The following is a 20062-nucleotide window of genomic DNA, read 5'->3' as shown; positions in this document are numbered from 1 at the left end:
ATATATATATATATATATATATATAAATAATATTTTAAGTGCTCAGTGAGTGTACAGTATACTGATCAATATGTGGCATCAAAAATATTAACTGAAAGCACATCAACAATTTGTAGATCAAAAATGATTTTGCAGTCCCTAAAAGTGAAATGAACACAATGTTGCATCTATAGCATTTTGCTACATATGTACAATGACATGTAATGTTACTGTTTTTACAAAATGTCAGAAAACTAATGTTTGACATACAATATATTATACCACTATATATACCGCAATGAATGAGTAAATCTTATTTAATTATCTTATTTAATAAAAAAAAGAATAAATAAAGAAGCGAACTGCTATTATTAAACAAATATGTCAACTTTTGAGCAAAATAACTTTTTGGTCAATTTACAACACAGAAAAAAGATTGCTAACAGTTTAACCTTTGTGTCCATTTTTGTTTATATTTAGCAGATGGTAAAACTTTTCTTAAATTCCTTGAATATTATGTGTGTGTGTGTGTGTGTGTGTGTGTATATATATATATATGTAAAGTAGTATAAAAACTAATGCAGACAAAGATACTAAATTGCATAATTGCGCCCTCAGATTATGGATGTTGTGAAGCACACTAGTCTGCTATGTTCCAACAAAATGTGCAACACTCTACAACAATCATAGAAAACTACTGTGCAATAATGTCTTCCCAACAACTGGCCATGCAGTGGAAAACAAATGATGAACAAGTCATGCTGTTCAGGTAAACTACAAAGCAGAAAGGAACTTAAATTGCTCTGGAAGAGGAGGAAAGACAAGACAGATGTATTTATAATTATAGTGAAATCTAGGCTGATTTGAAACTCTGTAGTCATTACTACTCAAACCTGCAACACCACTGAATGTAATAATAAAGCCTGACAGGCAGCTTAACAAATGCTTTTGTGAGACTAATGTGCTTAGCTATTTCAATATGAGGGCAGAGTGATAAATGCAACTAATGAGTCACAAATGTAAATGAGAAAAATCTTTTAAATATCTATTTTTGCTCAGATTTTCATTTGATTTTTGATACTCTTGCTGCATATACTGTAGTTGAATATAGTTTAGCTTATTCAGATTTGACGGGTCATGTTTTTTTTTTTAATCCCCCATTTTTTACTTTTCTCATTCCTAATTCAAGTTCATCCTGTTTGTCACTAACAGATTACACAGTAGCATAGGTCACCCATATTTATGAAAACATTTAGAATCCCATTCATGGGAAAGTTGTCTCAGATTTCTGGACCCTACTGTATATGCAAAAAAGACTGTGCTCCAAGGTTCAGTAAAATGGCATCTGAGCAATTTATAAACTTTGTTTAACCATTAATCAATTGTGTTCTACTTTAACTTGAGACATCATTTTATTTTCACTTGTTTATGCTTCTTTTTATTTTTCCCTTTGTTATGAAGCACTTTGGGTGCTATGGAGTATTACATTTAATGATGATTGAAAAAAGAATGTGTGTGTTCATTTATTTCACAGAGTATCATGGATCAGGCTCGTGGTTTTGTCAAATAACCGAAACCTAAATTTAAAGAAGCACCCAATATTCCTGCCCATTCAGTTTTTTTACTCGGTAATTTGTGGCAGGTAGGTTGTTCCATGTGATTTAGGCTGTCTCAATGTCTTCTGTCTCTTCATGTGATCCTAGACTGACTTCATAATGAGATCAGGGCTCTGTGGGGGCCAGACCACCTGTTTCTTCTTGTCTCTAAAGACAGTTCTTTATGACTCTGGCTGTATGTTTGGACCTGTTGTCCTACTTCAATCACACGCCTCACTGATGGGATTGTGTGATGACCTTATCTAAAGTGCCTAAAATGTTTGCACAGTGGTGTATAGTGATAATTTTTAATAAATATTATATATATAATAAAAACAAGGGGGAATGTTGGAGAGAGAATGACAAGCAACAAGGTCGCAGTCAGACTCGACCCTGGGACATTGTGATTCATGGCCAGAATCTTGACTTCTAAGCCACAGAGCTGCCCTGTACAATGGTACTAACACTGATATTAATTGTAATTTATACTTGATCTGTTGGCAGGAAACATTTGAGCATATTTTGATGGACCTTTCTATGACTGAATGAGAGCTTTGATACTCAGTGTGCTGGCGAAGGAGACTGGCTAGGCGACTAAACTGAACTGTACCTCTGGAGTGAATCTGCTGCTCGAGGCAGGTCAAGCTGGCTGTGCTCCTAGTTCTAAGATGAGCAAGAGGAGCACCTGACAGCAGAGAGAGACATTTACAACACAACAGAGACACATGCAGAGGAAACACACAAGAGGGTTAGAGGTTCAGCATCCTCATTCAATACTCTGTGTCAGCAATCAACACTTATCTGCAAATCAGTATCTTTGTGAATAGTGCAACTCATGCTTCACTTCAAGTACTCTCCCTTCTATTTCCTTATGTTCAGCATTATAACCAACATACCACAAGCCCATTCATTTCGTTTTTCTACTACGGGACCAGAAGAACTTGGTTAATGAGTTGCAGGTTTTGTGGTTAATTCATTTGATTGATGCTATTTGTGTTGTTAGCACCTCTTAGTAAATATGGAAAATCAAGCAAACATTATAAAGGCTTGGAGCAAAGCAGCTCAAACCTCCTGTTATACCAACAACTCCTTATAACAAAGTAACCCATGAACCAAATTTCTCAAAGGAAGAATGCATACAGCCAAAGTACCAAACTAAAGCCCTACCAATCTTAAACCAGACACTTTATGGATATAATGTTATCAACAAATCCCTTGAAAAAATGAACATCAAATTAACAAATTAACTCTTTTTTAATACTCTCCAACTTCTCTACCCTGTGTGGGACTCCCAGCTCCAAGCTAAATAAATATTTCTGCTGAACATGAAAAATTTTAAAAACACTTATCAAATGTCAAGTTTCATTTTCTAAAAAGGTTCAGTAATTTAAATGTCTATAAAACAGGAGAAAATAGTGCATTTATTGGGGACTATTTTTTTTTAATCCAAATTTGGTGCTCTGTGGGACAAAGTCAGAATAAATTGCAGTGTCTGTGTTCATAATAATGAAGGAACGTCTCACCCAGTGCAACAGAGGGGCTGATTCATCTGAGTCACAAATACAGACACAATGTACTTAAGCTAATAACACACATACAACATGGGACATGGTGTCCATAAATAGAGATGCAATCATTCCTTTAGGCCTTCAGCTCTTACTCTGAGGTTCTTTGTCACCTTGAGTCATCTCAGCTGGACACCCACCTCTAGGGGAGATTAGCCACAGAACTACACCATCTCCATTTATAGACAGTTTGTCTGAATGTGGACGGATGAAGATCGAAGTGGTTCTAACCCTCACTTTCAGTTAGCTTTTGTTGATGTCATTAGTAGAGGGGTTCACATACTTTTTCCAGCTACCCTGTGAATGTTTGAATTATGTTTTCAGTATGGACAAGAACAACACAATGATGTGTGTTTTTAGTTAAAACAGATTGTCTTTGTTCATAATTATGCTTTAGATGAAGATCTGATCAAATCTGAAGACGAATTTATACATAAATGAAGATGATTCCAAAGAAGTTCACTTTCTTTTTCTTGCCACTGAATACCAGGCTTGGCTACACACACTATACCTGTTAGTGGGATACGTTAATTGCTGATTAAGCTGTGCACATTGAATTTGAGGAAAAAAAGAAGAAAAATATAGAATATCACCTGATTTATAATTTATGCCAACAACAGTGTCTTTCAGTTTCTTTGAGTTGATAGATACACAAATAACAGACCGACGATCACATCAGATTTAACTGTGGGAATGTCATGCAGATTGTGTTGTCATGTTAACATGTTAGTTTTAACTGGTGCTGGTATTTTTCAACTATAAAGACAATAACAATAAAATATGAAACATACCAGCAGAAAGTATAAGAGACCACTTAAACTTCAATATTTGAAACAGTTGCCTGTTTGTTTCCTTTTGGTTTTCTGAAATAAATGTGTTATCCAGGATGCCACATCTGTCCATTCAAAATATATTTTTAGTGTTTTGTGAAGAAATTCTTCACTACCCTGTGATTTATTTGTGGTACTGTATGTAGCTGACACTCACTCTGTCCGAAGCTTGGTGGGTCAACTGAAGAGCCCATCCAGGATATGGGGGGTGAAGACAGGGGGCTCTCTTCCTCCTCATTACAGTAGTCAGCCATCCAGGAGCTCTTGGTGGTGTTGTATTGTTCTGGAAGAAGGGGATAAAAACATGTTCAACATTTCTGGCTTGTTTAGTCAAGTTTATCACTGTAACTAAAAACCAGTACTAATGATATACTGAGTGATTTGACTGAGCACTGTTCGATCAGCTGTTTAACCCATTCAGGTTTGTTTATTAGCAAAGAAGCACGTTCCACTTTTCACTCACCCAACAGGACAGAAGTGATGTTAACATCCAGTCTCTGCTTGGCTCGAATCCCCATCTTGAGGCGCGGCGGGTGGAGGCGGCCAGCAGCCTGCTGCTGCCAGGACAGGAAGCAGGGCCAAGGTTCGATGAAGGGCTCCCAGCCTGGCACACGCACAGACACAGATGTGCAGTAAGTTATAAAAACCTTTCGGTATTGTACCTTCCTGTACAATGTGGTTTCTTATTGTTCAGTAATTCCTTCTCATGTGGAGCAGTTGCATTACACTCAACCAAGGCTAAAACTGAGGGAGATGTAGTGTTCACACGTTCTTTTATAACCTTGTTCATGCAGTTAGACTTAATTGGAAATCACAGATGTGATCTGTTTGGCGCAGATGTGATCTGTATTCCAGCTCTTTGGCGACTGTATTTTCAATGTATGTATGACCTATATGTGGTATGTGTTTTATGCTGTATTTTAGATGTGGTGTGTTTGTGTGGCTGCTATCCTGGCCAGGCCTCTCTTGTAAAATTATTTCTTTTTCCTCTCAATGGGACTTCCTGGTAAAATAGAATAAAATAAATAAATAAAAATGTAGCCTGTCTAACCTGTCTGTTGCAAATACTTCAACTTAAAAATAATACAATTATTTTTATTTTAACTTTCAATCATTTAACATCTTAGTGACATTCTACACAGGGGTGTACTTCTATTATATCCTGTAAGTTTGTCATACATAAAAAGCAACATTTCTGTTTTTTTATTTTTATACATTGCAGTTTGCTTATAGGTATAATAAATCATATCATCTCATTTTCTCTCTGCACTTTGCTGTAGAACTGAGGTCATTAATAGGCGGTCTGGACCAGGACGCCTATCTGTCCAAACCTGGACCTATTACCTGTAAATTATTTCGATTTATTACACTTTGACACAGCATTTCTATGTTAACTAGAGCAGCTTTTTTTAGCCTTTATGGCACTGGCCAAATAATGCTACTCAGTGAATTATTGAACTCAAATTAGTGAGTGAGGTACACACACACAGTAGAGAGACAAGACCATAGTTGGAAAAATAAGTGTGGACAGTGGGGGAGTCGGTTATAAGAGGGAAAGAAAGGTATTAATACTGTTCAGTTAAGATGTGTTAAACATAATAATGTTTGAGATTGTTCAGATGTGAAATGTAGTGAGAAGAAAAGAAGGAAAGGGAAAATTGAAGCTACGATTTTTATTTTATTTTTCTAAATCTAAGCACTTTAAGATGGACATTTTTCATTTTTCAAAAGCTCTGATATGTAGTTTTGACTTATCACAGCACGTATCCTTGAACTTTCCCCAAAATCTCTTTGAATCTTAATTGAACACATTACCGTTTAAACTAATGTCAAAACGCACATTTTAAGACTTGTGTATAATACTGTATATCATCAAAACATTAAAGAAATGTTCTAATGCTGTAAGTAAATCTTTTTACCTGAAAACTCTCTGTTGTAGTAGTCTCCAGACAAGGTGAAGCTGGCGTTTCCTTCCTGGGTGGAACCAATGCGCTGTAGCACATAAAGCCCTGCAATAACAAACAGTCCGCAGATCACAATCTCAGGCTGAGATAAAAGATGGTCGTCCTTAACTTCCCCAATCTGCAATTATTTATTTATTTATTCATTGATTTATTCACAGTCCTTAAAGTCTGATTTTGGAGGATTTATTCCGCTGACATACAAAAAGTGATTACATTTTTGGCACTATAATCAATCAATCAATCAATCAATCAATCAATCAATCAATCAATCAATCAATCAATCAAGTCAATCAGCCTGCCTGCCTGACTGACTGATCATATTTCCACCACTGGTCAGCTGAATGCCTCATCACTGAGTTGGGAGTTTCCGGTGCAAACAGGTTCTAATAGGGTGGTGATTATAGGTGCAGCTCATTGTTTCTAGATTTAACCTGGTACATGAGCAGACTGTGTATGGGTGCTGACCGGGGGCTCGGGGCTACACCTCTTGTTACAGGCAGGTAACATGTACATGTATCATTATTGCCTAAGAAGGCAGAGCTAGTTAAGTGAAGAGATCATAAAAATCTCAAATCCCCCCCCAAAAAAAATCTCATAACTTTATAAACTCAATCCTCCTCAGTTACCTCCATAACACTCCCAATCTCCAAATGGGAAAATGAATTGCCTCGCTCTCCCAACCCTGATTTCTAGATACAAATCTGTAAAAACACCTTCTTGAGTATGACCCGTGGCCCTTTGCTGTCATCCTCTCTCTCCCTCTCTCTCTCTCTCTCTGACTTTCCTGTCTCTCTCACTGTAGCCATTCAAATAAAGGCAACAAATCCCCCCCAAAAAATTAATAATGATAATGATAAAAAGGAAAAATTTTGGATTTTTATTATTTATTATTGAATTACTATGTGACAGAGATTACAGGGGGGTTGGGAAAAGGGGGAAATATTACACTTTCTACTCAACTACATTTATTTGGCAGCTTTAGTTAAACAAGCAAGATACCTACTGGACTCTTAACTTAACTCCCCCGACTGTCACTGTGGAATTTGAATGATGGACAGCAGGAAAGGCATTTCTGTCATATTATTCAAAAATGAGGCTTAACTAACCCTAAGCCTAACCCTAACCCTTATATACTGCTATGACCACTTCTACATATTAAACAGAGGGTGTAAGGCATAAAGATCTGCCTCTAATCAAAGTCTGGAGTTGAAGTAAATAAAGACTAAACTATTGTGCATCCAGATGGAGGCTGTGCTCTGTGTGAGAATCCAGGCTGTGGCTCTTTGCTGCATCTCTCTCTCTCTCTCTCTCTCTCTCTCTCTCTCTCTCTCTCTCTCTGTGGGAGGTTACATGCTGTGCCTTCTCTAGGTTTAAATAAAGCAACAATACATAAAAAAAAGGCCACTTTTAGCGAACACAAGAGTGGTGACTTCTAACTGAACATTTTCTTTTAGAAAATATGTATATCTGAGTGCGAAGAAAACAAATGTTCCCAATTTTCATATGTTTGATGATGCAGTTATATTTTACATAAAAGAGACTTACTAGAGAAGGTCAACTCAGCCAGCGGTATGTCACAGTCCAGACAGTCATCGATGAAACAGATGCAAACACTTTCAGCCCTCACCTCCACCCCAGACAGAGGAGCTGAGTGGCTGCTGGAGCCAGAGTCACCCCTGGCTCTGGGATGGCCTGCCATGTTCTCAGCATTCTCCAGGAGCCATGTGGCTGCCTGGTCCAGTTGACCTGAGGGACACATTATTCTGTCTTTATATAGATTTTCATTAAATAATAATCAAGACGCTGTGAGCTCTATAACCTACGGCATGCATGTGTGGAGAGCATTGTTAAAGGTCTCACTCACCTTTACAGTGGATCAGGGCTCTTTTGCAGTCATCTTTCCTGAAGCCAAGGTCCTGTAAACGGGTCAGCTGGCCCTCTGTGGAGACAAAAAACAACCACATAAATAACTTTTCTGAGAACAGTACGTCATCACTGTTACTAATCAGTGGCCTTACTATAAGATTACACAAATAAGAACAATTTCAAGCATTTCATGACTATGAAAGCCAATAATGTGTTAGCATGTCTTATAATACTTTCTGACTTCCTTACCCAACTCCACTTCTCATAGATATACAGTTGTACACAAATGTTTGAGCACCCCTGGACAAATTCCATATTTTGTTAATTTTTTAAAAGTAAATCCAACTCCTGCAGCAAACAGACATTAAAAATGAGCTTTTATATTTAATTTGATGAACTTATATACACTTAATAACTGAACTTAATACAAAAACAAATAAACAGTAATTGTTTAATAAAGTTTAGGGACCCCTCTACTTGTAAAACACTCAGAGTTTCATTAACTCGTTAGGGTGCCCCAACTTATGTGCAAAACAAATCAACAAAACATGTATTTCGCCCATGAGTGCTAAAACTTTTGCATATCTGTGGCTCAGGAGGTAGAGCTGACATATGGTCCCTTTTTTGGGATGGAAAGCCTCTCCGTGTAGCTGTGTGTGTGTGTGTGTGTGTGTGTGTGTGTGTGTGTGTAACAAGTGCCAAGTTAACTTTTAGTTAACTAAGGCTAGAATAAAACTAACAAACATCAAGAAACAAAAATTTAATTAAATGTAAAATAAACAAAAAAAAGACAAAACCTTACATTGACATTGCTTTACATACCTATGAGGGCCTCAGTCTTTTGCCTGAAGCTATCTTTGGATGTAGCAGTGGGCTCAGTGCTGGATGTGGTGGAGGTGTCAGAGTCAGATGGCAGTGGAGCGCTGGAAGTTGGGATGGATTTGGCAATGGCCAAGAAGAGCTGAATGTCGTTGTATGACAGACGAATGTCCAGAGCAGGAAACTGAACCTTCAAGAGAACATGGACAATTAACATTTACATGTCAGAGTCAGTTTGTTAGTGATGGGGAGCACTAGCCATCATGTGAAAACAGCTGCATAATGTTTGCTGTAGTTTTGCTTTGTCAAAAGGAACCCAGACATGGGGTCTTCACACAGGCAGAATGTCAGGCTTACAACAGGAGGAAACATTGTGCACATCTGGCCAAACAAATAGTCAAACATTTGGAGGCAGTAAGGGCTTGTGTTCTGACTGCTGTGGCCATATTATGAATTATTACAATGTTTCCATTTTGCGGTTTGTTTTTGCACATCTATTTTCTTTTCACTGGCTATTATTTTCATTTTAGAGGTTTAGTGATGAGGACTGGAGTGAGGAGGAGAGTTCAGACTCAAAAAGTCAATGTCAGCTGACACATCTGTCAGCAAGTGCACTCCAGGGAGGATGGGGGGATACCTGCAGACGCAGCCACTTCACAAACCTTATTTTGTGAATACAAACTAGATCTTTATTTTGTAAATAGTAGGCCTATGGGCTATAAACAGTAAGCAACATCTGAAATTACCCTCACTGATAATGAATAAAGAATTATAATGCAGCCTAATGAATCTCAACAGTACTGCCGACTGCTGTCCAGTCTAGTACACAAGCCAGACCGGTCTCTGTGAGAGCTTGTGCTTCATCTCCAGGTAGAACAATTGTAAAAGACCTATGGCTGTTGATATTAAACAATAACAGAAAATAACAATCTAATGAATCTCAGAGCGAGACAGCGAGAGCGGCTGTTGACATGAAATGACGGCACACACATCTAATCTTACCACATCATATCTTACCACATCATATGTTTCATTCTGCAATGTGTTTGTTATAATACATATAGCTATAGTGTTGTATTTTAACAACACAGAAAAAACTGTCCATTTGGATAGGAGACCACACCAGAGACCACTGAGCAACTGGTCCAGACCACAAGGAGCATATACTGGTTGATGCCATGCACATGTTGCATATCTTAGTTTGGTTGATTGCTAACTCCTTACTTCGAGAAGTGGTGGGATGTCCTCCACATTGAAGGCATCGAGTAGACCTGAGCTGCTTTGATATGTGGGACTCCCACACAGCTCCACCTGAACATTGACAGGGTCGATTATGGACAGCGCTGTCTCCTGCTCACTGCCAAGCCGACATGAGAAAACCTGGGGGTGACAAGATACCTCTAAATTAAAGATGATAAAATTATAATCTGAATATTGGCAGTAGTTAGTGCAGTGTGTACTAATCCCATGTTACATAAAGAAAGTACAAGTACCAATGTGTACTGAGCTTCACTGGATACTGTTTCAGCCATTAAAGGTGGGGTGAGGTGGGGGGTGGGGGAGTTGCAAGTTGTAGCAAGAGACTGGGATTCTTTGATTAAGATTCCTTATTAATGGTAGCACTGGTAAAAGTCTCAGAAGTAATATTTGACCACAAACTAGTGCTATGGCAGTGGGAGATGTCATTTCACCTCTATTCCTGCAAGGCTGCCAGAGAAAGGTCTATCTAGCAGACGGGGTTTGTAGGTGAGGACAGTGGTCCCTTTTAGAATGATGGCGTTGGTATCCAGACAGGACGAGTCCTCCACAACCACAAACTCAGTGCCTGAAGACCAGATGAAAATATAATTTTAAAAGACAAAACCAGTTAAATACGTGGGACAGCTCATTTAAGGTTCATATCACACACAGGTTAATATGGTCAATCATCTATATTTCCTGGTTCAAAGAGTTTTGAAATATTTCGTCACAGAAATAGGTCCAAACACGCTGACCTGTGACGTTGATCTTGACCTCCAGACAGCGGTCCTGGGTGACCGGCACTGTGGACCTCTTGGTGACCACACCACTCTTGACTGTCTTTGGCATGACAGCCCCAGTGGTGTTGGTGTTGATCGTGCCCGAGTCGGGACTGTTGCTACTGGGCCATCGCTGACGACCCTCAGCACCACTTGTCCCCTTCTCCCCTGGCGTCCGCAGGAACTCTCGCACCAGCTGGAGCCAGTCAAAGATGAGTAAGACCCTAAGGTTGTTGAGGACCACCGTGAAGCAGGAGGAGTCACGTGTGGACCTGAAGGAAGGTGGACCACAGCTTAGTTGACCAACTCTTTACTATCTAAAATGACCTAAAATCTCTAGCTCAACCTATGTCTGGAAATGTTCCATGAAAGCTTGAAAATTCTTCAGTGATACCTGTAATGCAGTTCCAGCTGTAGTGACGCACGGTTAGAGCCTGTTTTAGAGGGCTGAAGGATGCAGTCAAAGACATTGGATTTTACCCCATCAGCTCTACCAGTACTTTTATTCAGCCCAGTGTACCGAGTGTCATATGCCAGCAGCGAGTGAGACACCAGGTTGACAGACTTGGATCCATTGGAGAAAGTCTCAAAGAGGAGCTTGGATTTCATAAAGTCAAACCTTTGCAAGAGAAACACAAACATAACATTAAAATAGCATCTTTTTTAACTTGACTGTAGATAAGTGTCTTTTTTACAACTCTCACTCAAGTCTATAAAAGGTTTCAGATGAACTAGCTATAAGATGTGAGAGGTGGTAATCTGCCCAAAACAGGTGGGTACTCTAAAGTTGCAACTAATTTTAGTTTCTCTCTTAAAGTGCAACTATAAGAAATCCCATGGGGAAATGCACTGTCCAATACTGACCATGTTCTAGTCAAAATGACTGTTTGATTAAGTGTTCTTAAAAAAAGAACTAGAAGTACAACAAACACTTTAATCCAGAGAGGGCACTGATACCCTAATTTTAAGGTTTTCAGAGTTAAGTTACTCTAAGTCCATCTCCTCAAACATACAGTTTTTGGCTGCGAGATCTTTGGTGCCTAAACACAGTGTGTCATGGTACTGGCATTACGACCTCCTGAATTTGTTGATGTGCAGGGCTTTGTGTCATGTGTATCATTTCTGTGGAAATTGTGACCTTATTTGCAACTATTAGAAATGCCCATACTAAGCTGGCATCTGGTATTCTGTAAGAAGTCAGACCAATTCTGTTTTTTCGTAACAATTTTTTCATTCCACAGCACATATGCATATGCATCATAAGCATATTTATAGATTTTGAAAAGAAATGCTAATCTAAATGGTTTTTAGTTAGTTTTTTTAATATTTAAAGATGGGAGAAGCTCACCTTGCTAATGAATGTTTGTGGTCAGTGGGGCTGGGGCTGTCCAAGAGCTCCAAACTGACATTCACCATGTCCACCAGGAATGTCAAGTTCGTGTAGACATCTCCACTTAACACCGTCTGAAGAGAGATACAACATCAGTATAAAAAACTACAAGTTTTATTTCATTCTTCCTGACCACCAGAGATGGTATGTAATATCTGGATATGCATTGTGTTGCATGTGCAGGAGGTCGAGACATAATACCAACAGTCACGTGTGACCTGGGTGACACAAGAAACCTGATAAAGGGGCCAGTCACCCAGCAGTCATCTCCTGTTCATCTTCTTGCCTATACACGCAGGTTGTGTATGCTCTTAGCATTACCTAGTATCGGTGCTTACCACGTATGCCAGTAGCCTTGTAACCTATCAATTGGAGCTATGTTTTATTGTCCTCCAGAGGCTACATAGCCAGTGCTCATTACCGCTGAGTGTTTTGTCTGTACTAAGACCCTAAAGCGTTGGACTTTTCCAGGAAAGTAGCCATCTTCATGTGGTGACACTAACACAATTGGATTTGGAGCTGAGTGTTTTCTCACTATATTGCTACATTGCTGGCCTCACAGAGCTACAGGTGCTCTGTAAGCCTCAGAGTTAACCCAAATTAAAGCCCTTTTTAATATACAGCCTGGCAGCCCCCCCACTGCTGCTGCCACTGCAGCTTCAGAGCCACAGCTCCAGACCTACAATGAGAAGGATAGCCTAGCTATTTTACCCTCTGTTTGTGACCGACATGGAGAGGACGAATCTCTTCTCTGATAAGGAAGAAGGAGAGCAGGAGGAACCAGAAAGGGAGTCCCCCCCTGCCCTTTGTGACAGGTTCTTACGGGTCATGAGCAGATTCCCTGAAGGATGCTGAGGCAGACTGACCTTTCCAGAGTTAAGCAAGCCATTCAGATGGCCATATCTGGACAGTGGTCTCTTCACAACCATCTGCCTTCAGAATTCCAACGTCTGTGCCATACACTGCCAAACTTCAGAGGTACTGGTCTAACCCCAATGCATTCCTCCATGTACCTAGTGACTTAAGGGCCTTGGCTGCTATGAAGGACACCCGCCAATATGGCCTACACCAAATGCCTTCAATCAATGCTTCTATTGCTTCTCTGATAGTATCTCCAGATCAAGCCCTTAGACCGGATGCCTGTTGCTCTCACCCGCAGTGTAGGATCACTGATGACCTCCTTACCAAGAGCTATGATAAAGCAGCTTGGATGGGACGTATCGGAAATTCTTTCTCCCACCTTGTCCTACAAGGTGGAGTTGATGCTTCAATGCAGAGTTGAGTGATGCTTTACTCAAGATATTTGCCTTCAGGACCACAGAACTTGGAAGACTGAGGTCCACTTTGACCTCGGCTTGGCAACAAGTATGGCTCGCCCAGTCCCCCTTATTAGAGGAGTGTAGGAAGACATGTCACATGATGCTGTCATTACAAGCCAGATGTTTGGGCCTGCAGCCCAATAGGCCTTGGGTGCATAGTGTATAAGTAAATAAAATTCAGGTAACAGTTTGCTGACCTACGCTGGACAACTTAGCCTACATGTGGACACACCAGCACACCTCCCCCTACAGCAGGCACGCAGGGGCATGCTGTAAATCTACTCCTGGGTCAGCCTGAGCCACTGGAACAGGCTGATCTCAGATGGCTGTCCGGTAAGACTGCCTTTCTCCTCGCTGTTGCATCTGCAAAGCATTGTAGTGAGCTACATACCCTCTTCGCTGCCATTGACTTTTTACACTGAAACTCAGATGAGTTTGGAGTTACCATCTGACCTGACATGGTCTATGTGGGGCCCCTTTTTGCAGCTTTATTTTAACAGAACTTTAAAAATCGCTGATGTTGTTGTATGAGATCATAATGTTGGCAAAAAACAATTGAGAACATTTTGATTCCCCTGCAAATAAGTTTCAATCTATCTATATTCTATCTAAATTTGACAGAAAACAAACAATCAACAATGAAACCTAAGCAATATAAATAGGATATCATAATGAGCGGGCCAAAAAGGGCAGGTCAAGTGGATTTCATGACAGAAATAGCATTTGCTACAAAAATGTTGGCTGCAATAATCTGTTAAACTGGTTGGTTGAGTGTATGTGTAGTTGCATGCTTTCTTACATAGGTGCTGGGGTCCTGCAGGTTGTAGGGTCGCAGAAATTCTTCAACAGGCTCTCCCAGGTTGTTCTCCAGTAGCCCTCTGATCAACTGGTAGTGGTCCAGATCCAGACAGCAGTGGACTGACGACAGGTTGCCGTGGATGGACATGTCAGGTACTGCATGGCTCAGCTCCCTAATAAAAATCATAAACATAAACATGAGTCTGAATCGTGAGTATTGTCTTATACCAACACTGGGCAAATTCATACCTACTGCATTTTTTAGAGAAAACACTCTGCTAAGTAGTGTGATGCTGAAGTCAATGGTGGTAAAAATGAAAAGTAAGCCAAAAAGCTATATAATGTCAATAAACACTCCACATGTGGTATGAAAGTGGGCTCCTGCTGACCCTGACCTGCAGTACTTGCTTGTTTTATCTTTGTTTCTATTTCTTTTCTTCTTATGTTTATTGTTATGCTCCAAAACACCAAAGCAAATTCCTTAAAAACCTTTTTACATCATTCAAAACAGTGTTGATGCTCTTTTTCCCCTATACATTTCCTCCTGCACCCTCTCACAGAAATTAGCATTGGTTCAGAAGCACCAAACCCCCCTTGACTGGACTCATTGGACAAAGCAAATGTCTGTCTTCAAGCTAGAATGATGTTTTTCACTCACACTTTTACAGAGGCTCTTTCATACTCATTTGACAATTTAGCCACACATGATAAAAAGTGGGCTGCTTCATGGTTGGGTGAAAGAACTGTTGCTGTTTGAGGGCTAGCTATGGTCCACGGGCCACTGTTATACAATATAAAGTGAACATATACATTGTTACATGTTTCTAACATGTATTTTCTTTAGACACAGAGATACCACTAGGATAACAATAAAAAAAGATCAACAAGAGAAGCCTGAGCCATGGTCATCAATGTGATTTAATTGTAAAATGATCATAACTTTTGCCATCAATAAAATAATAAAAAGCAGGGCATACTTGTCCAGGTTGCGTTCCACCTTAAGCTTGAGGCGGCAGCAGTCTTTCAACAGGTTGTCTCCCGTGCGACGGACAGAGTACGAAGGAAAGATGAGGTCTGACGTTTCGGAAGGTTTACCACCACTTTCCCAGGGCTGACAGGGCAGACGCTCTGCAGCAAAGATATCCATTTCTTGTAGATCCAGTGCAATGCAGTCCAACAGGCACACATGGTCCTCTAATGGGGAAAAAACACACCAGGTGGCTTTTAAAGATAACTTTTTCTATGAAGTTTACAGTGGAGAGAAAACAGAGTACAAAAGAGTACAAGTGACAGGTGGACAACAGTCCACAAGAAATGTTTGGCTTTTTCTGGAACTTAGAAGAATATCAGTTGAAAGTCCATTTGGTCTTGGGCTTTATTTTGTTAAGTGAATTGTTCATGGTGATCCTAGGGGGTCAATGCTAAAACAAATAACATCCTTTAACTGCAACATAGTAAGTTTAAAGTAAACTTCAAAGCCTCTTATCATTACTGAGGTCCACCTTTTCAGGTGCCTCAGCTCTACCCCTATATATAGTACTTCCAGTACTTCCAGTACTGTATGTACATACAGTACTTCCAGTTCTATATGTGGAAGATACAGTGTATGGCTTTCTTTCAAACTTTGCATCGATACTAACCTAAGCTGTCAGGGCCATCTTCTTCTCTTCCTGTGTCTGGGGCTTGGGGCCTACCAAGGGTGAAACCTGTGGAGGAGGAGGAGCTGGACGGGGGGGTTCTAGGCTTCTCCTGCTCACTATGGCTTCCTGCAGCACCCTTGACACGCTCCTTTGTTAAGAAAAAGAAAGAAGAGACATACAGTTACATATCAAGTCCACTTAGCAATATGATCAATACATACATACAAAAACAGACCATTTCTTTTTAAAGAGTTCAAAGCACAACATTATTTACCAAGGGGTTTGATGTAGTTTTGATAGATACTAATGATTCTGTTTCAATGATTTGCTTTACTGTTGGAAAGAAGTTACCAATCCCTCTTCACTGAAAAGCATTTTCAACTTCTTAACAGTGGATAACAATGCTCAAACTCATGTGAATGACATGTGAGGGCTGGGCCATGTGGTTGTGACAGTGATGGGTAGAAAATGGGTATTTATGTTCCTACTATTTGATAAAAGTTTGATAAAGGCTCACTGCATCTCCATCTAAAAATAATAACTGATATTGTGCCATCATCTCCTGAGCCAGAAAAACCACACAGCAGTGACCTAGTCTAAAGGAAATACTTGAACTATTGTTATTTGTTGCATTTTTGAAAATTCTGATCGAATGGGTCAAACACCAAGAAACACAGATATTCTCAATGACAGCAACGTAAAATTTCAAAACACTTCCATTTCAATATCAAAGCAGATCAAAACAATACACCAACTTTTGCCATTAAGTTCTCTGATCAGTGTATACAGTATATGACTTAAGGTAGGGAAACATATTGAGATCTTTGAGTAAATTATAATTCTAATTTGGGTGTCATGACTGAGTCAACCAAGATGCAAGGAGCATAGAAAGTATGAGCTGCTTTACCTGGTTTGGTTTTAAATCTGGGAACACTGAGTAAACTTGTCCCAGATGACCTGAGGGGTCTGGATGCTTAATGATGTACAATCAAATCAGAGATGCAGTTAGGCTCGAGATTTAATGCTTTATAGACAAGCCATTTTAAAAACTATCCTTTGACATACAAGAAGCTGGTCCAATGATTTAAGGACCAGCGTGATGTGCTCCACTTTCTTGATGTTAGTGAGCACCCTGGCAGCTCCTGGATGAGCAGCAGCTGTCTTTTACTAAGACCTGCGAAGACACAATTACAATAGTCCAGCCTGTTGAAAATTAACAAATGAAAAAGTATTTCTGCATCTTGTTTAGACAGAAAATCCATTCCTTCCCGCTATGTTTTAAGGTATTAGTAGGCTGATGTCCAAGTCCATAAATACACCAAGATTTCTGGCTTTTGAAGATTTGTAGATTTGAGTCTCATGAATTCAAGTTGAACACTGACTTTTAATCTTTCTTCTTTGGGGCCAAAAACAATGATATAGGTACCTCAATATCCTGCTCTTCCCCCTTTTATCAGGGGAATGAGGCAGGGCCCTTTATCTCCCATATTTGTCATCACTACTGAATTGCTGGCTACTTTAACAGAACTGGAACAACTAAGCAACTTTCATTATACACAAATGATTGCCTTCTATATATTTCGAACCTAATTTTGAAATTGCAAGCATTTTCAATATAACTTGGTCAATATTCAGGAAACAAGTTAAACTTGAATAAGAGTAAACTCATCCCCATTAACTCCATAGCAACACTTTCATCACGCTTTTTCACCTCTGAAGTCCTTATGATAGAAATATCTGGAGATCTCAATTACAAACTAATTTAAAGACACTCAAAATGAGATTCTCTCCTTTCCCAAAATGTGTCTTTTCAAAAGCAATGCCATCTGAAACATCACATTTATTGGTACACAGAAAGGCCGTTCTATTGATACAATACAAACACAATCAAGGAGCTTGCAAAGTTGGTGTATTCCTTTAAAGTAAACAATACATGCAATATTTGTTTTAGCAGAAAGCTCAGTTCATCACATAACCAACTGCAAACAGATAAACTGCAAACCAGGGGCTGCTTCATCAGAGTTTCTGAAACACAGGATCATTATGAATCTGAAACTGCATTGAAGTGCAGTTAACAGTGACACATGATGTCAAAGAAATCCTTAACATGTACTGGCAGCTGTCTATGGTGTGTTCATGGGACAGTTTCTGCTTCTTTAAAACTTGGTGTAGGATGAAAATTGAAAGGTAAAACACATCAAAGCAAAACCATTACATGTACCTTGTAATGGGATGGATCCTCGTATGAATTTGCATGTAGTATAAAATTCTTCATAAAAAACACAAGATGCATATGAAAGTTCAATAAGCTTGTGTTCTCCTGCCAAAACACACTAACCTTTCATCATTTGTCATTTTAGCAAAAAAAAAATGTGTAAAAAATAGAATCAGCTAAATTAAAACAACTAAATCATAATAATAACTTATTGGTAAATTATTCAAGTAAGATTGATTGCAAAAGCTTAATATTCTTTGAGAGATTTTGTCAGGTTTCATCTGATGGCACAAGCTCAATACCCAAAACGTTGGACTTTTTTCCTTAATAACATTATATTTACACAATTGAATGGCTACACAACGCCAAAGACGTATAAAGATGTTGACAAGGTTTAGTTCTGGAACCATGCTTTACAATCTTCAGTAAACTATCTGCAATGGCGTATTAGTTGAGCATTTCACACCAGATTTAGATATGAAGCTACTAAAACTACTTTTTTTCAGGGAACCAAACTGGCATGTTAGTAGTAAATATACCAAGTAGCATAAAGTTATTATGAACTTTTAAAACTTGGGTAATAAATTTAATAAATTAATACAGTGTAATTAGTCAAAAGAAGAAGAAGAGAAAGGACAGTCAGCGAGCAATGTATGGATGGATGGATGAACAGGCAGCGTGACTCACCAGAGAAGGGAAAAAGGCATGTGCCATGGTGAGTTTCTCTACCTTGTCTCTGAGGGAAAAGGTTCCATGAGCCCCAGCAGGTAGGAAGCAGTTCTGCACCCTCAACTGGCCGAGGTTGGCCACAATGACCCTTGGTGACCGTGAGCTCTCTGGTATGAGAATAACTGGGGCCCCGGCCTCAATATCCAGCAAAACCCTGGATGCCCGCTGAGGATGATACCTCACCTGCACAGAGAGACAGAAGGTTAGATAAAGAAAGTGAAATTGATAGACAGAGTAGAGGAAAGAGTAGGAGAAAATTTAACTTAGACAATAAATTGAGTAGGCATCAGCTGAGAAATTTTTTTACATCAAAAATATTACTGTGTAATACATGTAAGACCTGTCTGCATTTTAGTTGAATATTATGGTAAAGACCCCCAGCACCGGTACTCACAGCTTGGCCCTCCATTGCAGCCCTCTGCCTGCCCAGGACATCCTGTAGCTGGGTGAAATGTTGGATGAAAGCCACCACCTCCGCCTGGAAGCGCTGGGTATGAACATACTGCACTGATGCCATTTGCAGAAACACCTTGATATCACATTCCCGCTCCAGGTAGGGATCAGGCTGGCCGTACCTGAACAGACCACAACAGAAAAGGTAACTAAAAAAAGACCAATTCTCCCAAGTTCTTTAGTATGGTGCAGAGTAATTGTCTGTTGAATCTTCTGTGATATATACTTATGGATGTTGAAAATAAGGGCCTCTCCTCCTCGTGTGGTGAAACGCTCACGGTAGAGATCACCATGTGGCGTCAAGTCACTCAGGGACAAACTTCCTAAACTACCTTGTAACTCCAGGTTTCCTTCTGAAATATTAGGCATAAAGTTTTATGTGAACATAAAATATCAGATTATCTTCAAGAACCTAAAAGAAAATTATGTTGCGTGGAGGGTTTGTTTTATCTAAGCAAGGTGAATTTATGAAGTTTTTCATACACACCTAACATTTCAAGATGAGCAGATAATTTGGACACACTAGCTCTGGCAAGCTCATTGAGTTTCTTGTTCAGTACAAGAGACAAAGAATGAACCTAAAAATGAAAACACAGACAAGTTTAGTCATGAAGCATTCACTTCAGAACTGACTCTTAAAGTTTCACTTAGACTGACAGAGAGAGAAAAATTAGAACATTTTCAGAGATACAATTTATACTATGGTGTCCCTGTTAAAGTGCAGGATAGCATATCATTCCATCTCAAGAGTGGACTGAAATTCAAATCCAAACAATCTTTTTAAAACGGTGTGGTAAACAAATTATTTTCCAATAACACAAAGCTACTGTTTCATTTAATTTCAATTATAAAGTTACAGTCATATAGGTGACATAAGGTGTC

General features: G+C 39.4%; 1 protein-coding gene across 7 annotated transcripts in view; it reads right to left on the bottom strand.

Moving 5' to 3' along the window:
• The window catches only part of vps13d (vacuolar protein sorting 13 homolog D), a 77471-nt gene that overhangs the window by 31896 nt on the left and 25513 nt on the right, over positions 1–20062 (bottom strand). For 3 of the 7 annotated variants that reach the window (XM_087179682.1, XM_087179683.1, XM_087179685.1), the window contains exons 22-39: positions 19668–19758; positions 19407–19533; positions 19122–19302; positions 18686–18910; positions 15784–15931; positions 15121–15337; positions 14145–14316; positions 11985–12100; positions 11031–11255; positions 10613–10908; positions 10310–10443; positions 9843–9998; positions 8622–8808; positions 7798–7872; positions 7479–7679; positions 5889–5978; positions 4433–4573; positions 4127–4252 (exon numbers count right to left, since the gene is read on the bottom strand). In XM_087179682.1, the coding sequence (XP_087035808.1) occupies positions 4127–4252; positions 4433–4573; positions 5889–5978; positions 7479–7679; positions 7798–7872; positions 8622–8808; positions 9843–9998; positions 10310–10443; positions 10613–10908; positions 11031–11255; positions 11985–12100; positions 14145–14316; positions 15121–15337; positions 15784–15931; positions 18686–18910; positions 19122–19302; positions 19407–19533; positions 19668–19758 (2908 nt within the window). Of the gene's footprint in view, positions 1–2184; positions 2260–4126; positions 4253–4432; positions 4574–5888; positions 5979–7478; positions 7680–7797; positions 7873–8621; positions 8809–9842; positions 9999–10309; positions 10444–10612; positions 10909–11030; positions 11256–11984; positions 12101–14144; positions 14317–15120; positions 15338–15783; positions 15932–18685; positions 18911–19121; positions 19303–19406; positions 19534–19667; positions 19759–20062 lie in introns of all 7 variants that reach the window. The other 4 variants (XM_087179679.1, XM_087179680.1, XM_087179681.1 and 1 more) reach the window with 3 other exon arrangements.

This window comes from Seriola lalandi, unplaced genomic scaffold (assembly GCF_002814215.2).
Source record: "Seriola lalandi dorsalis isolate HSWRI2012SDOR001 ecotype SW California unplaced genomic scaffold, Sedor1 jcf7180002054861, whole genome shotgun sequence".
Lineage (NCBI taxonomy): Eukaryota > Metazoa > Chordata > Actinopteri > Carangiformes > Carangidae > Seriola > Seriola lalandi.
The sequence above is the reverse complement of the archived record's forward strand: the minus strand, read 5'-3'. Positions and strand labels throughout refer to the sequence as shown.